The sequence below is a fragment of the Panthera onca genome, chromosome C1, assembly GCF_046562875.1.
Source record: "Panthera onca isolate mPanOnc1 chromosome C1, mPanOnc1 haplotype 2, whole genome shotgun sequence".
NCBI lineage: Eukaryota > Metazoa > Chordata > Mammalia > Carnivora > Felidae > Panthera > Panthera onca.
The window spans coordinates 213,412,738-213,429,415 of NC_138346.1; the positions used below are offsets into that span (position 1 = coordinate 213,412,738).

At 52.0% G+C, this 16,678-nt stretch overlaps 1 protein-coding gene across 2 annotated transcripts in view; it reads left to right on the forward strand.

The window, feature by feature from the left end:
• MTOR (mechanistic target of rapamycin kinase) overlaps positions 1-16,678 on the forward strand; it is a 131,595-nt gene that overhangs the window by 105,263 nt on the left and 9,654 nt on the right. For both annotated transcript variants that reach the window (XM_078452436.1, XM_060621606.2), the window contains exons 37-50: positions 3,608-3,723; positions 4,684-4,801; positions 7,020-7,271; positions 7,918-8,018; positions 8,671-8,767; positions 9,016-9,114; positions 9,404-9,526; positions 9,896-10,078; positions 10,487-10,621; positions 10,831-11,005; positions 12,531-12,666; positions 13,221-13,368; positions 14,004-14,126; positions 15,735-15,817. In XM_078452436.1, the coding sequence (XP_078308562.1) occupies positions 3,608-3,723; positions 4,684-4,801; positions 7,020-7,271; positions 7,918-8,018; positions 8,671-8,767; positions 9,016-9,114; positions 9,404-9,526; positions 9,896-10,078; positions 10,487-10,621; positions 10,831-11,005; positions 12,531-12,666; positions 13,221-13,368; positions 14,004-14,126; positions 15,735-15,817 (1,889 nt within the window). The remainder of the gene's footprint in view (positions 1-3,607; positions 3,724-4,683; positions 4,802-7,019; positions 7,272-7,917; positions 8,019-8,670; positions 8,768-9,015; positions 9,115-9,403; positions 9,527-9,895; positions 10,079-10,486; positions 10,622-10,830; positions 11,006-12,530; positions 12,667-13,220; positions 13,369-14,003; positions 14,127-15,734; positions 15,818-16,678) is intronic.

Consider the following 16,678-nt stretch of genomic DNA (forward strand, 5'->3'; position numbering starts at 1 on the left):
AGTTACAGGCAGGGCCTTCCCCAGACAGGGAATTAGATGCGGCTCCTGGCGGGGGTTTTTGGTTTTATTTTTTTGAAACCGTCTTCCTGGATGATGGCGATGATTAACAAAAAGTTGGCCCCGGAGGCAAAATCAGCATCCGCTTTGGCTCCTCATCCTCCTTACCGGACAGAGAGGGCGTCCCAGCTCTCCCTCTCTCGCCACTGTGGTCCCCGCATTGGGACCCGTCGTGAGAGGGGTCAGCACTGCGGCCGTGGCTGTGGAAAGATGCCATAACATAGCAGTCGTGTCTCAGTGGGAGGCATGCTTAGGGAAATCTAGGACTGTGTCTAGAAACTGCCTTCCTTTCGGATGGTCGACTCTGACGACGAACGCCGCCCAGAGTGGGATCGGGAGCCCTGGAGCCCAGCGCTGGTCTTTGACAGGGGTGCGTTTCAGTCGTATCGACCCGAGCTGCATTCCCCACTCGTATGGTCTGGGGCGGGGGCGGGGAGGGGGGGGCGTTTTCTCCTGTTGTTCGTTGGGGTCTGGTTTGCTTTGGTGTGGTTGCAAGGCTCTGCAAGCTTCCCAGGCCAGAGCGGTTCCGATGCAAAGCCTGACCTCCTCCAGGCAGATGAGAAAAACAGAAGGTACTGGATCTGAATCTAGTCCGGTTTCCTTCCTACGTGCAGCCTCCAAGTCTTTGAACGTCTTGCCGAAGGCAGGCAGCGGGAGCCTCCTGGCTGATGTCTCAACCAAGGGGTGGCTTGTTTCAACATGGGACCACAGCCCGGCTTCTCCACACATTACAGCCTCTTCTTGGAAGCCCACATTCTGGTGGGAGCCCATAAAATGACATGGATTAGAAATTGAGAAACCTCTTTCAAGTTAGGGGCTCGAACTTCAAGCCCAGAGCTAGAGATGTTCTGCCTTCGCAGACATTCGGGAGCTACTCAAAGAAAACCAAGTGCTTAGTAATAACTGTGCTGTTGAACCAGGTGCTTTTCTTCTCTGAGCTCTGCTTTCCTGCCACTAGAAACGATTCAGTAAACTGTTGTGTTCTGCCCTGCATAAGGCAGAAAGAGTTTGAGAAATGCAGCGTCGGCTTTGCAGGAAGGTGTCAGGCAGTAGGTGACCGTACCGTGTTTTCCTAGGTGAGCCGCCTCCCGGAATCTAAAGACAGGCCGGTCCTTCCATGACATTTCGCTAAGCTGAGCTTGTCCGTCTTGCCCACAAACCACTCAGGCATCCAGGAGCCAAGAGTATGATGTGCAGCTTAAACTCTGGGCATGAGAGAAACCCCTTCCTCTGAGTGGCCGGTCCCTCATCCGTCAGAGAGAGAGAGAGAGAGAAAATCAGTTTTTCTCTCCTCGCTTCCCAGGGGCGGAGCCAAGAGGGATTTTAATAGAACATTTTCAATTCCTTGAAAATAAATTGGCTCCATGCCACAGAGGAAAAGGATATAGATTCTCCCGAGTGGGATAAATTTACTTTATACTGAGCTTCAAATCCAAAGTAATACCCAGTCCTCCCCGGTTTGGGCAATTTATTTTGTGTTCAGTGCCTTGTTGAGCCTCCCCAAAAGACTCTAACCTGTGTGTCTGGACTGTCAGTGACACAGAGCTCATGGGCTCCGAACAGCCCTGACCTCAGCATTCCTGGTGTAGTTCTTACCTGCTTGATGGACACGCTCGTCACACTGAGTTATCAGTCAGCCACCTTTCTCCCGATTGATCTTCTTTTTTTTTTTTTTTTTTTTTAACATTTATTTTTGAGACAGAGAGAGACAGAGCATGAACGGGGGAGGGGCAGAGAGAGAGGGAGACACAGAATCTGAAACAGGCTCCAGGCTCTGAGCTGTCAGCACAGAGCCCGATGTGGGGCTCGAACTCATCAACTGCGAGATCATGACCTGAGCCAAAGTCGGCCGCTTAACTGACTGAGCCACCCAGGAGCCCCCCGATTGATCTTTTTACTGCTGCCTCTCAATTCTTTTTTTTTTTTCTTCTTCTTCTTCTTTTTAATCAGCTCTAAGTCTGGTCAGTGCGGTTTCTTGTAGAAAAACTAAAAGAACATTTATCACTTCCCAGGTGTGGGATGCTAACGTAGTTCATTTTTCAAAGCCAGTGGTGAGTAATGGGACCCTATGAAGGCAGCTAGCTGTCTGAGGGGGACAGTTGTCTTGTTAACTGTTGAACATCTGTGTGTCTGCAATGTCCCCCTGCACGGATTAGCTGCCTGATAAATCGTTTTGTCACATCATCCTGGCTCTGGGGTGAGCCCATCCCGTTGACGCCAATTAATTCCTTACGTTGAAAAGTGTCTGAGGTTGGTCTCTGCCCCCAAGCCAGGGAGTTTTATTTTTCCTTCAAGACTGTCACCGCTGACCTGCTTCTGTGTTTTAAAAACACGGAAGAAGACCGCCCTGACCTTATTTATTTAAAATGTTAGCTTTTCCCGCCGCCCCCCCCCCCCTTCTACAGGAAAGGACACGTAGCCTCTTTCACATCCTCTCACGTAGCGTTTCCCCTCACTGTGTTGGTGGGTTTAGATTCCACCATTTTTTTCCGTTGGAACGTTTGTGTCCATGTGCTGTCTCCACCCGTGAAGCCCTTTGAAGAGCATATGGACCCCATTTGTGTATTTATTTATTTTGAGAGGGAGAGAAAGAGCGAGGGGCAGAGCGAGAGGGAGGGAAAGAACCGCAAGCATGCTCCATGCCACCGCCGGTGCAGAGCCGGGCACGGGGCTTGAAGTCACGACCCGTGAGCTCACGACCTGAGCCGAAACCGAGAGTCGGACGCTTAACCGACTGAGCCACCCAGGCGCCCCTGGACCCCGTTTATTAAGACACTGGTGTGTGTGGACATGTGGGCTTCTACAGACGGCTTGTAACTTATTCCCAGGTCTCTGGCTCCGTGTCTCCCTCCAGTCTTCCCTCACTCGGCATCCCGTTCCTAGCCCAGGTGCCTTGTTGGTATAAAACCCCGTGGTGTAAATAGATCTGACTGCTTGAGGCTGCTGTGAGCATTTTGCTCCTAAGCTACCCCGTTGAACTGGACGTCTGCTCGGCCGGTGTCTCCCCCCAACCCCCGTTTCACCTGCACGTATGAGGGGCTTCTACGCCACCTCTGTATTCTCAGTCGGGCACTGAGGGTTCTGTCGGGTTTTTTAAACCACGGTTTTTGCCCCGCCGGAGTGTCCCAAGGTACCAGAGTGTTTGAAACAAAACTAAAGTTTTACGGGCCCCAAATAGCTCCCCATAAGCCTGGTTTGCCCGGGGCAGTGTGTTGATAGCGAAATAAGCGGTCGTTTCAGATTACCTCATATGAATTGGTATTTTGGGGTAGCCGGGCCGTAGCTTTTCCCAGACTTAGGAAAATAGTACTGCAGTTAACCAAGGGGAGCTAAGGCTCGAGTTGGAAAACTACGAATCTTTTTGAAAAGCCTAACCACCTCCCGGCATCACGCCCTGCTCCCCTGACCGTGGGAGACCCTTCGTCACCGCTCCGGGGTGTCCCCCTGGGAGGGGGGGTCGGCTCACACACCCGTTTGATGGACAGGAGTGTCTTGCCCCTGAGGCCGGGCCCCAAACCAAGCAGCTCCCTGTGCCTGTGTCCTGCTCCAGATCGATGCCTTCCAGCACATGCAGCACTTCGTGCAGACCATGCAGCAGCAAGCCCAGCACGCCATCGCCAGCGAGGACCAGCAGCACAAGCAGGAGCTGCACAAGCTCATGGCCAGGTGAGGCCCTCCGGCCCGGGGCCGGTTGTGCTCCGGTCCCGCCAACACCAGCCGCCTCTGCAGCACGGGCAGGGGGAGCGCTCAGGGCTCCGTGGGCCACTAGTTCCTGACCCGGCTCTTTCCGGTGGGGGCCCCAGGCGGCCATCGAATCGTGCCGCTCCAGAGCCCCTGCTGCTGTTTTCCCAGGATTCAGCAGCCCGAGAGCATCCACGTGCTGTGGTCCTCCCTCCTGGTGTCTGGCTTTAGAGTTAGACTCCTTATCGCTTCTCGGCCTCTCGGCTAAGATCAAGTGTAGAGTGAGACTCCTCGTTTGCAAACGCCAGATACGCCGCTACCTTGCTGTGTGACTTCAGATGCATGACTTAACCGCTCTGTGCCTCAGTTTCCCCACCATTTATAAAGGGGATAATGAGAGCTCCTATTTGTGAGGGTGGTATGAGGTGATATGAGGGTTAATAGAACAAACATGGCAACGATTTAGAGCCGTACCTGGAATGGAGTAGCAATCAGTTAATGTTGGCTCTTAATGTTATTAGTATATGTGTAATATTTTGATATGTATTGTATCATTCATTATAAATGGAGGAGAAGGGAGAAGTGAGGGGGAAGCCAGGAGCAATCGATCAGGAAAGTTACTCAACAGCCAACTCCCACCAAACACTGACATGGGGGTGGACGGGTCCATACAGACCTGCCCATCCCAGGTACTGGTTTATGCTAGCATTGAAGGACACGTCAAGGGGAAGAGACGATACATAAAATACGCATCCCCGAAGCCTGTTTTTTTCCCTCCTGTGCGGTTGAGAATTCTGATGGTTCCACCACGTCGCTTCCCGAGAGCAAGCACGACTGTCCGGGAGGCTTTCGTGCCCCCCTGACACAATCAGTTGTCCTCCCTGGTGGAGGGCGAGGGCTGGTGTGCGGGCACGGCGACACGGGGGCCTGTTTCTCTGTTTCCAGGTGTTTCCTGAAACTCGGGGAGTGGCAGCTGAACCTGCAGGGCATCAATGAGAGCACCATCCCCAAAGTGCTGCAGTACTACAGCGCCGCCACGGAGCATGACCGCGGCTGGTACAAGGTAACCGCGGCCCAGCCCCGCCTCCTCCGGGGGCAGAGCCTGGCTCCCGGCGTCCCGAGCGCTTGTGCTTTACGGCAGAGCCTCGTGGTGCCAGTCCGAATCTGGGCATTTGCTCGTTGGACTGCCAGAGGCCCCTTACGAGCTTAATCGATACAGAAAGATTGATCGAATCTTTTATCTGCGAGATACTTTACTGCACCGTTATTACGTGTGTGGCTCTGGGGAATGCTGTTGTCTTCCAGACTCTTAGCGGATTGTTTTCCTACGAGCATCTGGACACACAGTTAATCTCTGGGACTCTGTCTTCCCTTGGGTCATCCGCTCCTTCCCGGCTTCTTCCTGATTTCCATCCCTGCCTGGTCCTCATCTAAGAACTTGACTTTCTCTTATTTGTATTGGAAAGCTCTGGGTAACATCCTGTTACGGCATAGGAGACTTTTCAGGAAGATAAACAAAATTAGAAAATGTATCAAAGATGTGGTTGACCGGTAGAGGAGGGATTTTTGGAAGAACACATCTTTGAGGAGAGCACATACCCTGAGTTTTTAGACCTTCCTCAGGGACCTCCTGGTAATGGCCACATGCTGTAACACATGTCATCATTTCTTTCCAGTATTTCTTTAACTTGTTGATACTTTGTGATTTAATCCCTCTGGGATCAAAAGTTGCATCTGAAGACACAGAAGCATCCACAGTAAAAATCTTACCCTGATTTAAGCATGCTTCATTCTGATCGGAAAAATGCCTATTTCGTGGTAGCAGCAGCTATTACTCTATCTAGAACAGCTTCAGTTGTACGCTGGAAAATATAGCCAGCAAACCCTTGACTAGCCGGAACCTTACCAGTTAGAACTCTCTCCTAACCAGATGAGAAAAGAAACGAGTCATGAGGGGAAAAAAACGGACTCCAGGAATTTAAGCTTTTCCCTCGTATGAGTCCTTTGGGGTCTATGCTGTCTTCCTGCCCATGGTGTGGTCCCATCGGTGTGCAGAGACTGGTTCTGTGTTGCTCACCGCGTCCCCTGGCTCAGTGCCCGTCATGCAGGGGATATAGAGGAGTGATCTGTTGACTAAATGAAGGTATTGGGAAACTGAGCCTGGGTCATTGTAGAATTGTCACTCATCAAATAAAGGTCAACTGTGGTCAACCTACTCTGCTTAGGTGGAAAAATGGAGACACTTATGTTAAAGAAAGGTTTCTAGCAAGGGATGCAAAGGAATTGCCTGATTATCCAGAAAGTCCAACTCTTAGCGGATTATTTAATGTCCTGCCCGCACTGCAAACTCACGAGGCCCCCAAATCAAAGCATGCCTCCTGCTGTCTACACCAGGCAGTGCTGTACCGTCCTTGAACATGGCACGGGGGTGGATAGTTCGTCCTTTACCAAAATAAGCACCAAAGGCTTCTCCCAGCAAACAGTCATGGCGCATCGGCTCTCTGACAGGCCGCGCGCCCTGGCCGGATGGGAGAGCTGGATGGCGGAACGCCGGCCCCCATACGTGCTCTTGACGTGCTCCCCTTCCCACTGGCCTGGAACCTGGTCAAGACTTGCACCACTAAGTCTCTGCTGTCTTAAATAAGCTGTTTCATATACCAGCTGCCAAGGGAATCTTCCAAACCTAGAATGAAATGGGACCTCCTTGACCTAATATGTCAACCCGTCCATAATCTGACCCCGCTGCTTCGCTAACCCTCCCCTCACCTCCTCCTGCGCACCTGCACTCCAATCAGGTCTGTTTGTTTCCTGTGAACCGCCCTATGCTGGCCACCCCGCATCTTCGTCCCTGACCTCCCCAGGCCAGGAAGTCCCTGCTGCTGGCCTCTTGTCCCTGCCTTGTCCGTTGAAGGCTGCTCTTCAAGCCTTCCCCTAAATCCCTCCCCTCTGTGAAGCTTGCCCTGGCCTGCCTGCTGCCCGTCTCTCCTTGCCCCACCCCCCCACGTTTGCCTGTCATTGGGTTGCTGGGCCCCCCACCAGACCAGAAGGGCCCTGAGGTGAGGACCCGGCGTGCCTCCCCTGGGGCGCCCCTCCCCCGCAGCACTCGCCACAGTGCTGGTACAGTAAGGGCCCCACAAAATGAAGGAATCGGGCTGCGTCTAGTAAAAGGCCCCATTCCCCAGTGTTTCGATGAAGTGCAGTTTTGCTCTGCTGGCCACTGAGAGGGAAGGGCAGCCCCTTGGCACTCAGGCCTCCTCATCCTCGACTCTCGCCACACCCAGGCCTGGCACGCGTGGGCAGTGATGAACTTCGAAGCCGTGCTGCACTACAAACATCAGAACCAAGCCCGCGACGAGAAGAAGAAGCTGCGTCACGCCAGCGGGGCCAACGTCACCAGCACGACCACTGCCGCCACCACAGCGGCCACCGCCACCGCCACGGCCACCAGCACCGAGGGCAGCAATAGCGAGAGTGAGGCCGAGAGCACCGAGAACAGCCCCACCCCGTCCCCTCTGCAGAAGAAGGTCACTGAGGTACCCTTCCCTTCCTCCCTCACCGAGGACAGACCCAGGCAGCAGGCGCTCTGAGGAGTGGGGTGTTGGCAGGGCCCTCACGAACCCGGGCTTCACCCCGAAGTGCCACGTACAGCTAGACGATGTTGCTCATTTGCCATCCGCCGTTGTTTGAGACGGTGCCCTTGTGCTCGTATTTGTATTTGAGGCATTGCTATGGCCCCAAAACTGAAGATTCAGTTTCTTGTCGTTCTTCCCATGAGAATGAGCTCATTCCCTGAAAGCCCTGCACCTGCGCGCGTGGGTGGCCGTGCACATCTGCGGGTCCACTTGAGGACAGAGGCCGACGGGATCCGTCCTCTGCCTTCGCCTTTCCCCCCCGCGCCCCGCCTCCCTCCAGGCTGTCAGTTCAGGGAGCAGCGTGTTCAGACTCCGCGCCCCTCCTCCTGCCACCCTGCTCAGGAAGCCACCGTTAGCCCAAGATGATAGCCATTGTGACACAGTCGCCATTTATTGAGTGCTTGCCGTGTGCAGGTACTAGTCCAGAGGCTCGTCATGCATTAACTGATTTAACTTGGTAACCACTCCTTGAGGTAGATACTGTTGGGATGCTGCTAGGCCCCTCTTACGGATGGGAACACTAAGGCAAGAATGTGTGTTCCCACAGGATTTGTCCAAAACCCTCTTGATGTACACCGTCCCTGCCGTCCAGGGCTTCTTCCGTTCTATCTCCTTGTCGCGAGGCAACAACCTCCAGGACACGCTGAGGTATCGAAGGGCGGGCCCTGCTAGGCTGCGTGAGCCTCTGCGGGACACAGAATGACACGGAGGTCCCCTCCCCCGCCCCACCCTGATGGGTGTGTCCAAGGGGAACTGCTGACAGGCCTCCCCCTGCCAAGACCCAGGAGGAGGAGTGGCCTGGGAGCACTCCGTGCGTGCGCTGTGTTCTGTCGGGAGGAAGCCCGAGTGCCGAAATGCCCTCGGCTTTTAGAGGCCACTTAGGAAGGCCTAAACATGGCACAGACCGGCCAGTCCGGAGACCATAGGTGACAAGGGGCAGCTAAGTCCCGCATTTAGCCCGTTGACACTGTTCTACAGGTGATTTCCTATACGTGCAAAGATTATCCATGATTAGCCCTGGGCTCATCTGTCCGATTTCCGAGCCTGCACCGTGCCGATCCCTCTACGTTGTCTGGGATAAAATAAGCATTCACTTGGGATGCCCCTCCTCGTGTGAGCCCAGTTCTAAACGGCCATCACCACCCACCCTCCCAGGCGGTCCCGAGACCAAACACTGGGGAGCCACCGATTTGAGGCCCTGCCAGTTAATTCTTTTCTCAAGAACCTTGAAGATTAAAACACACACACGCACAAGCTGGGAGACTAAGTTTTCTGTGACTTTCTCATGTTTCGTTTCCAGAGTCCTCACCCTGTGGTTTGATTACGGTCACTGGCCGGACGTAAACGAAGCCTTGGTGGAGGGGGTGAAGGCGATCCAGATTGACACGTGGTTACAGGTAAGGCGGGTCAGACTCGCTCCTGGTCTGCCTCCTCCTGGAGTCGCGCGTGTTCAGTCAACAGTGGTAAAGAGGTAGGGGTCGAGCCATAGTTTCTTTAGTTTCTCCCAGAGGACTGAAGGGAACGAACCGTTTCAGAGCTTCCCAGCATCTCCCGCGACAAGTTGTAAGAGCTGGTCGTTGCCCGGGAGAATAACTAGTTGTTTCTGTGTCTCACGTGCTGCATTCCGGGTCTTTCTGAATACCAGGTCATACCTCAGCTCATTGCAAGAATTGATACGCCCAGGCCCTTGGTGGGACGCCTCATCCACCAGCTTCTCACCGACATTGGCCGGTACCACCCCCAGGTACGTGGGCGCCTGGGCGGTTTCTCCTCGAACAGCTGGCCTTTTGACCTGGTGCTCAGCCTCTCCCAAAGCTGCTCTAGAGACGCAAGTGCAGGAACTGGGAGCCAGGCATCCCACCCGTGCAGCTGGAGGTCCCAGGCCCGGGGCGTTCCCGAAGACAAAGAGCCCCCCACCCGCCCCGAGACTGAGCAGCGCCCCCGCCTGGTGGACTCACAGGAGCGCTGGCGGCCATTTCTCTTGTCCTCCTGAAAGTCAGAGTTTGCGAATGTTCCTTCTGTGTCTGCCTCAGGCCCTCATCTATCCCCTGACCGTGGCCTCCAAGTCCACCACCACGGCCCGCCACAACGCAGCCAACAAGATTCTGAAGAACATGTGTGAGCACAGTAACACCCTGGTCCAGCAGGCCATGATGGTGAGTCAGGAGTCCGTGTGGGCCTTCGTGGACCCCACCACCTAGCCAGAGGTCTTGAGGGAGATGGTTTCTTCCTCACGACAGTGCTGCTGAAAGGAGTACCTCCTGTCTCTCCAAGACATGCCTTTTTTTTTTTTCTTTTTTTTTTTAAGAGAGCGCGAGAACATGAGCAGGGGAGGGGCAGAGAGGGAGAAAGAGAATCTCAGGCAGGCTCCGCACTCAGCACGGAGCCCAAGGCAGGGCTTCGTGACCCGAGCCAAGATCAACAGTCAGACGCTCAACCAACTGAGCCACCCAAGCACCCCCAAGACAGGCCTTTCCGAGGTTAGCTCATCCTCAGCGCTTGTCTCTTTCCCCTCTTTGGTCCAGGTGAGTGAGGAACTGATCCGCGTGGCCATCCTCTGGCACGAGATGTGGCACGAAGGCCTGGAAGAAGCGTCTCGTTTATACTTTGGGGAGAGGAACGTGAAAGGCATGTTTGAGGTGTTGGAGCCCCTGCATGCTATGATGGAACGGGGCCCCCAGACTCTGAAGGAAACGTCTTTTAATCAGGTATGGGATAAGAAAGTGCGACACGACGTGACCCAAAGCTGCCACCAGACCCCTTTCCCTCTGGCCTTTCTGCTGACTTGAATACAGTGTTCTCCGAACTGAGGTCACAATATAAAAACACCAGCACAAGTTTAGTTGTCACTAACTTATGGGAACCCTCCCCAGATTTTAACCAGAAAACCACAAGATTCTTCCCGAGGTCATCTCGCCTCTCCTCTGACCTTACTTTGCCCATAAGCCGTCCTGGGATTGGGGCCTCCAGGACCGGAGAGCTACGCCTTGCCAGGGGCCGGAGCCATCCGGCCATAGCGTGTGCCCGAGCGGCTCTGCTGTCTGGGCTTGGGGGTTCAGCCCGCGGCCTAGTCCGCACCTTGACAGCTCGCATCCCTCCCCCGCTTCCCCGCTCAGGCGTATGGGCGAGACTTAATGGAGGCCCAAGAGTGGTGCAGGAAGTACATGAAATCGGGAAACGTGAAGGACCTCACTCAAGCCTGGGACCTCTACTATCACGTGTTCAGACGAATCTCAAAGCAGCTGCCTCAGGTGGGTCTCCGGGTTCTGGTGGGAACTGTCAGTAGAGTCCTGTGTGTCTTACTTTTTATGAACGTTCTAACACTAACTCTGAAGCATCTGGCTGCACTTCTGTCGGCAGACAAGTCATTGCTATCAGCAGTCCATTGAAAACTACCTAAATGGCATTGAAATTCCTCCCCGGAGGTAGAAAATTAAATCCTGTGGTTAATTATTTACAGCTCACATCCTTAGAGCTGCAGTATGTTTCCCCCAAACTTCTGATGTGCCGGGACCTTGAATTGGCCGTGCCGGGAACATACGACCCCCACCAGCCGATCATCCGCATTCAGTCCATAGCGCCGTCTCTACAGGTCATCACCTCCAAGCAGCGGCCCCGGAAGTTGACCCTCATGGGTAAGGACCCCTGTGCTCCCGCCACCTGCGTCTCCCTCCCACCCTGGCCGAACCCCTCCCTTTTCTGAAATTACCGCTTACCGTTCACACCACCCATCTTTCATATGCGACACCTCGCTCCTGCTTATTGAGAGAGAAACAGAGGGCAAGCGGGCTCCTTATTACGTCCTCCTCAGGACTTCCACTGCGTTCATATCACGTGCTCGCTTACCTGAAGCCAGACGGCCCTGCAGCGGGACAGGTGGAGGGAACCGTAAAGGTGTTCAGCGTGGGGACGTGGGGGTGGGGGGCGGCTGTAGGGGACTGACCAGGCCAGCAAAGAGGAGCCTGGATGCAGGTGTGGCAGGGGACGAGCAGGGCTGGAGAAAGGGCTCCCGGGCTCTTGAATATTCTTTTACCGTCACAGTCTCTCTCTGTGGGAAATGGTTGTGTAAAATGAACAACCGAGGTAGAAACGAGTTCTCACGGGCAGTTCTGTCACCTCACGTAATTGCAGGACGCCTGGATGCTCTGGTGGTCCTTTGAGGGTTCTCACCTTTAAAAAGGCTCGTGCTAATTATTTATTTAATAAAGGCCTATTCATTTTTGAGAGAGAGAGAGAGAGAGAGAGAGTGCGCACGCGTGCATGCAGAGGGGGGGTTGGGGACGGAGGATCCGAAGCCGGCTCCGAACTGACACCAGCGAGCCCCATGTGGGTCGCGAACTCCTGAACCGTAAGATCATGACTTGAGCTGAAGTTGGACACTCAACCGACTGAGCCACCCAGGCGCCTCAGAAAGGCTCGTGCTTTTTAAATGCAGTAGTTATTCACCACCAGTTAGTCGTGGTACACAAGTGATTGTGCCCGTGGGCTGGCGTCTCCTGTACCAAATTGTGTGTCACTCAGGTTCTCCACGGTGTCTCATTAGAGACTTGGATGAAGGACCCGTGTCCAGGGTGTGACAGGGTTAAGAGAGCCAACAGTGAGAAGCTGTGACTTGCCCCCACCCTCCAGACCCGAGAGGGCAAGGAGCCCGTCGAGGGCATGTGACCTGGAAAGAGGGGCCATTCACCAGAAGCTGTAGCCCAGACGGAGGGAACACGGCTGTTTCTAGAACTGGAGCCTGGCCGCTCGTCAGGGGCAAACCCTTGGGCCTCTCCCGTCTTCCCACCCTCTGACCTCCTGCCATGGTCCCAGCCCAACCGGGAGCCTGGGTGATGAGGTCTCTAGGGGTCAGGCTTCACAGGGCCCAAGCACACCAGAGAAGGGCGGAGAGTGGGTTGTGAGGGAACGTCCGGAGTGACCATCTCTGTGCAGAGTCCTTCCTGATCCTCAGAGACAGAGCTTTTTAAAATTTTATTTTTCACTTGAGACCATTTTTCATTTTGCACTGGGAGACCATCAAAACTGGCGCCATTCTTTTCATGAGGTCCAGGGCGTTTTTTCGTGTTTGGGGGAAGTGTGACTGGGTAGGGTCCGCATAGTCTGTAGGAGCTCGTGAGTCCGGGGCCGGTCTGTGCTAACTGCTCCCACCATTCCTCACAGGCAGCAACGGGCATGAGTTTGTTTTCCTCCTGAAGGGCCACGAGGACCTGCGGCAGGACGAGCGAGTGATGCAGCTCTTCGGCCTGGTGAACACCCTCCTGGCCAACGACCCCACGTCTCTTCGCAAGAACCTCAGGTATTCGGGACATGGGGCGGGGGGCACGGCAGTGACAGGTCTTCTAGGGTCTCCTTACGTCCCTTCACGAAATCAGTTACAGAACTATGTACCCAGACAGGAAGTCCTCAACAGCCAAGGTGGCAAACACAAAGAGAAGAATTCGTATTTTTAACGTGCTTGCACGGGAAATGCCCGTGACAACGCCAAAGGGTCCGGAATAGAACAACCCGTGGCCATTAGACTAGAGATGCTATACATTTGGTGTGTTTGACCTTCCGTGTCCACCCTGCCCTCCCTCCTCTTCCTGTTAAGAACACGGATGTTAAGTGGCGAGGCTGTTTTCGGCTGAGAATCGCTGGGCCGCTCCCCCGAAGCAGGGAGGTTGTCAGGCAGGTTGAGGAGGCTGATGCCGTCCCCGTCCACAGCCATATCCTTCTGGGAAGCGCCCTCGTTGCACACCTCACGACAGCCCTGTGCAGGGGACTTCATTCGGCCCATTTACGTGTGTTGCGAGCGGGTCAAAGATGCACCCTTTTTACTGTCCGATAACCCTCCTTTCCTGTGGGTGCCAGCATCCAGAGATACGCTGTCATCCCCTTATCAACCAACTCGGGCCTCATCGGCTGGGTCCCCCACTGTGACACGCTGCACGCCCTCATCCGGGACTACAGAGAGAAAAAGAAGATCCTTCTCAACATCGAGCATCGCATCATGTTGCGGGTACGTGATGAGGCTGCCAAGCCCAGCGCTTTCACGTCTGGACATAACTCACAAGTTGAGAAGTTTAGGCAAAGCTGCACTTGTCGTTCTTCGGTGTTTGTAAATCACCGAAAAGTCTATTGAGGAGAATTAGCTATGGAAGAAGTTTTAATGAAGTGAGTCCTACAGCAGATTACCTCTAAGAAACAGAAGGACCCTAGAGCCCAGAAATTAGGTTTCGGTCATTCCAGGCGAGACTGGACGGGATCGTTTATCGGGCAGTGTGTATCTACTGAACACCTAATGTATACAGGGCACTGGCCACGTGGGGAAATATGTAGTGGATGTGTAAGTAGTAAGAAAGAGACTCGTTTGTTACCCGGAAGCTTGACGTCCGCACTGCTGTCATGCCCACCAGCAGGCCTGTACTCAGGGTGGGGCCTGATGTTTTATCCTCAGGCCCTGGCAGTTCCCCTGTGGTCATTGGGTTTGAGGGGCCACACCCTTTTGCCTTCTGCACTGTTCTTCCTTCCTCTTCCTTTGGGCCGGGGTGGTGAAACTAGCACCCAGCTCTGCCTGGGCCCCGAGCCTTGTTTCTTGCTGGGTCCACGCTGCTAGTCTGGGGCCGCTCTCAGAATGGTTGTGTCCTGATGCAGATGGCTCCGGACTACGACCATCTGACGCTGATGCAGAAGGTGGAGGTGTTCGAGCACGCCGTCAATAACACGGCCGGGGATGACCTGGCCAAGCTGCTATGGCTGAAAAGCCCCAGCTCCGAGGTACGACACGCCACGCCCTCTGGCCCACTCGCTTGTCGGGGATGGCCTTCTTGTTCCTTCACGTGTGCTGGCGGACTCGTCTTTGTAATGATTCTAGATTATGTGCGGTCTTTTCTAGCAGCAATTAAATGGGTGAGCCGTGCAGCTTAGCAGATAGAAATTTAGTAACTTAATGTTTCTCCCATTTCTTGCAATAGTATTTGAGTTCTTTACGTTAAGGCAAGGCTGTTACATCTTTTTCACGTACGGTATAAATTTCCCGTCCATTTGGTTTTTTAATTTTGTTAATGGTATGTTTCCTGGTTGGGGATTTTTGTTTCGTTTTTGATACGCAAACTTTTTTGAAAGTTAGAAGTTACCAGGTTTTTTGTCCTTTTCTTTGGAGTTTCTACCTTTGGCCTTACATTTAGAAAGGCCATCCCCACCTCAAGGTTATGTGTCTTTTTACATTTATTTTCTTGTACTGATTCTAAGATTTATTTATCCATTTAAATCCTCAACCCAGGGGCGCCTGGGTGGCTCAGTTGCTTAAGTGTCTTGTTTCTTGACTTTGGCTCAGCTCGTGATCTCATGGTTCGTGAGACCAAGCCCTCACATCAGGCTCTGTGCTGACAGTGCAGAGTCTGCTTGGGATTCTGTCTCTCCCTCACTCTGTGTCCCACCCCTGCTCGCACACTGTCTTCCTCTCTCTCAAAAATAAATAAATAAACATTTTTAAATATATAAATCCTCGACCCAGTTCAAAATTTAAGAGTAAGATTAAAAATTTTTTTTTTAAGTTTGTTTATTTTGAGACGAAGAGAGTGAGCACGTGCAGGTGGGGAGGGGCAGAGAGAGAGAGAGAGAAAGAGAGAGAGTCCCAAGAAGGTTCCACACTAAAAGCGTGGAGCCCGAATTAGGGCTCAACCCCATGAACCTCAAGTTCATGACCTGAGGTGAAGTCAGACACTTAACCAACTGAGCTGAGCCACCCAGGCACCCCTTAAATTTTGCTTCTTTAAGATGATTAGCCAACACCGTAGTATTCAGCAAATAATCCATCCTTTCCCTACTTTTAAGAGAATTAATTTTTATTATACAAAAATTTTTTTCTGTGCCATTGGATTTCTCTCTAGGGCTTCTGTTTTATTTCATTGATCTTTATTTCCAAAGCCTATTCTCAAGTACCATACTATTAATACAACTATTAGTATAAAGTCTCTTCTCATTGGCTATTTTAATTTTTTTCTTCTTCCAGATAAATTTTGGGATCATTTTGTCACACTCCCCCCAGAAAAGTACTGCTGAATTTTTAGTGGAATTACATTAAATGTATCAAATAATTTGGGAGGTTATTATATTTTTTCTGTCTTACATGGATATTTTCATCTACTCAGGTCTTTATATTCCAAAGCAAAGGTTAATTTTTTCTATTCATCTAGGTTCTGAACATCTCTAAGTTTATTCCAAGCATACTTCATTGTTATAATAATAAGTGAGATTTTTTATTCCATTTTATGTTATTAATGAGTTACCGATGAAATATTAAAAAGCAACTGATTGAGGTATAATTATGTTGAAGCTAGTTAGCTTCCAGAGCCTTGGTTCAAGTGTGCTCCTGTGTTCCAGGTGTGGTTTGACCGAAGAACCAACTACACCCGCTCTTTAGCGGTCATGTCCATGGTCGGGTATATTTTGGGCCTAGGAGATAGGTGAGCAAACTTAATTTGTTTTTTTTAGTCTTTTTTCTACATTGTACCTTTCTTAAACAGTTTCCTTTTGTTTTCTAGTAACGTTTATGACCATCTAGTAAATATTTGTATTTTGTACCCCAGGCCCTCGTTTGCAGCATCAGCCTTAGGTCCCAATTTATTACCCACACAACAGCCACACAACAAACTAAAGAGAAGAGAAAGCTTAGTCCTAGGGTACTGCTTTCTCCATAGGTTGGTTTGATATATTTAAAGCCACGTACAAGGGCACCTGGCTGGCTCAGTCAGTAGGGGGCGTGACTCTTGATCTCAGGGTTGCAAATTCAAGCCCCACAGTGGGTGCAGACCTTACTTAAAAGACAAAGAACAATCTTGATTGGTTGTATTGATTCAGTAAACGTTTATCGGTCACCTCTGTGCTGAGATAAATAATTCTATTTCTGTAAATGAAACCAACCAAAGTAGATCCTCCTGGTAGTTCTACATAAGAAATTATATCCAAATATACTGACTAAAAAAGTAGTTAAGGAATATTCAGAAATTGACTCACCAGAAGTCTTTGAAAAACTAGTTCTCTGGTATCTACTCTCTCTTGGGCTCATGTCTTGTGCAATTATTTGAGAGTAAAATAATTTTTTCCCACAAAAATAATAAATTCTTGTTTTTGAAAAGAACCAGGAGAATTCAGAGGCGAGACCCTGTGACAGATGCTGAGGGGTAGTGATAGAGCCTTGTCACTCTGAGATAACAGCACCACCAGGAATGATTTATCTTGTGACCAAAGACCTTGGGAAAGCAACTTGGGATTCACATAGATAAGCCTTCGTTTCAGACCTGGAGCAGGGATCAGCAAACTTTCCC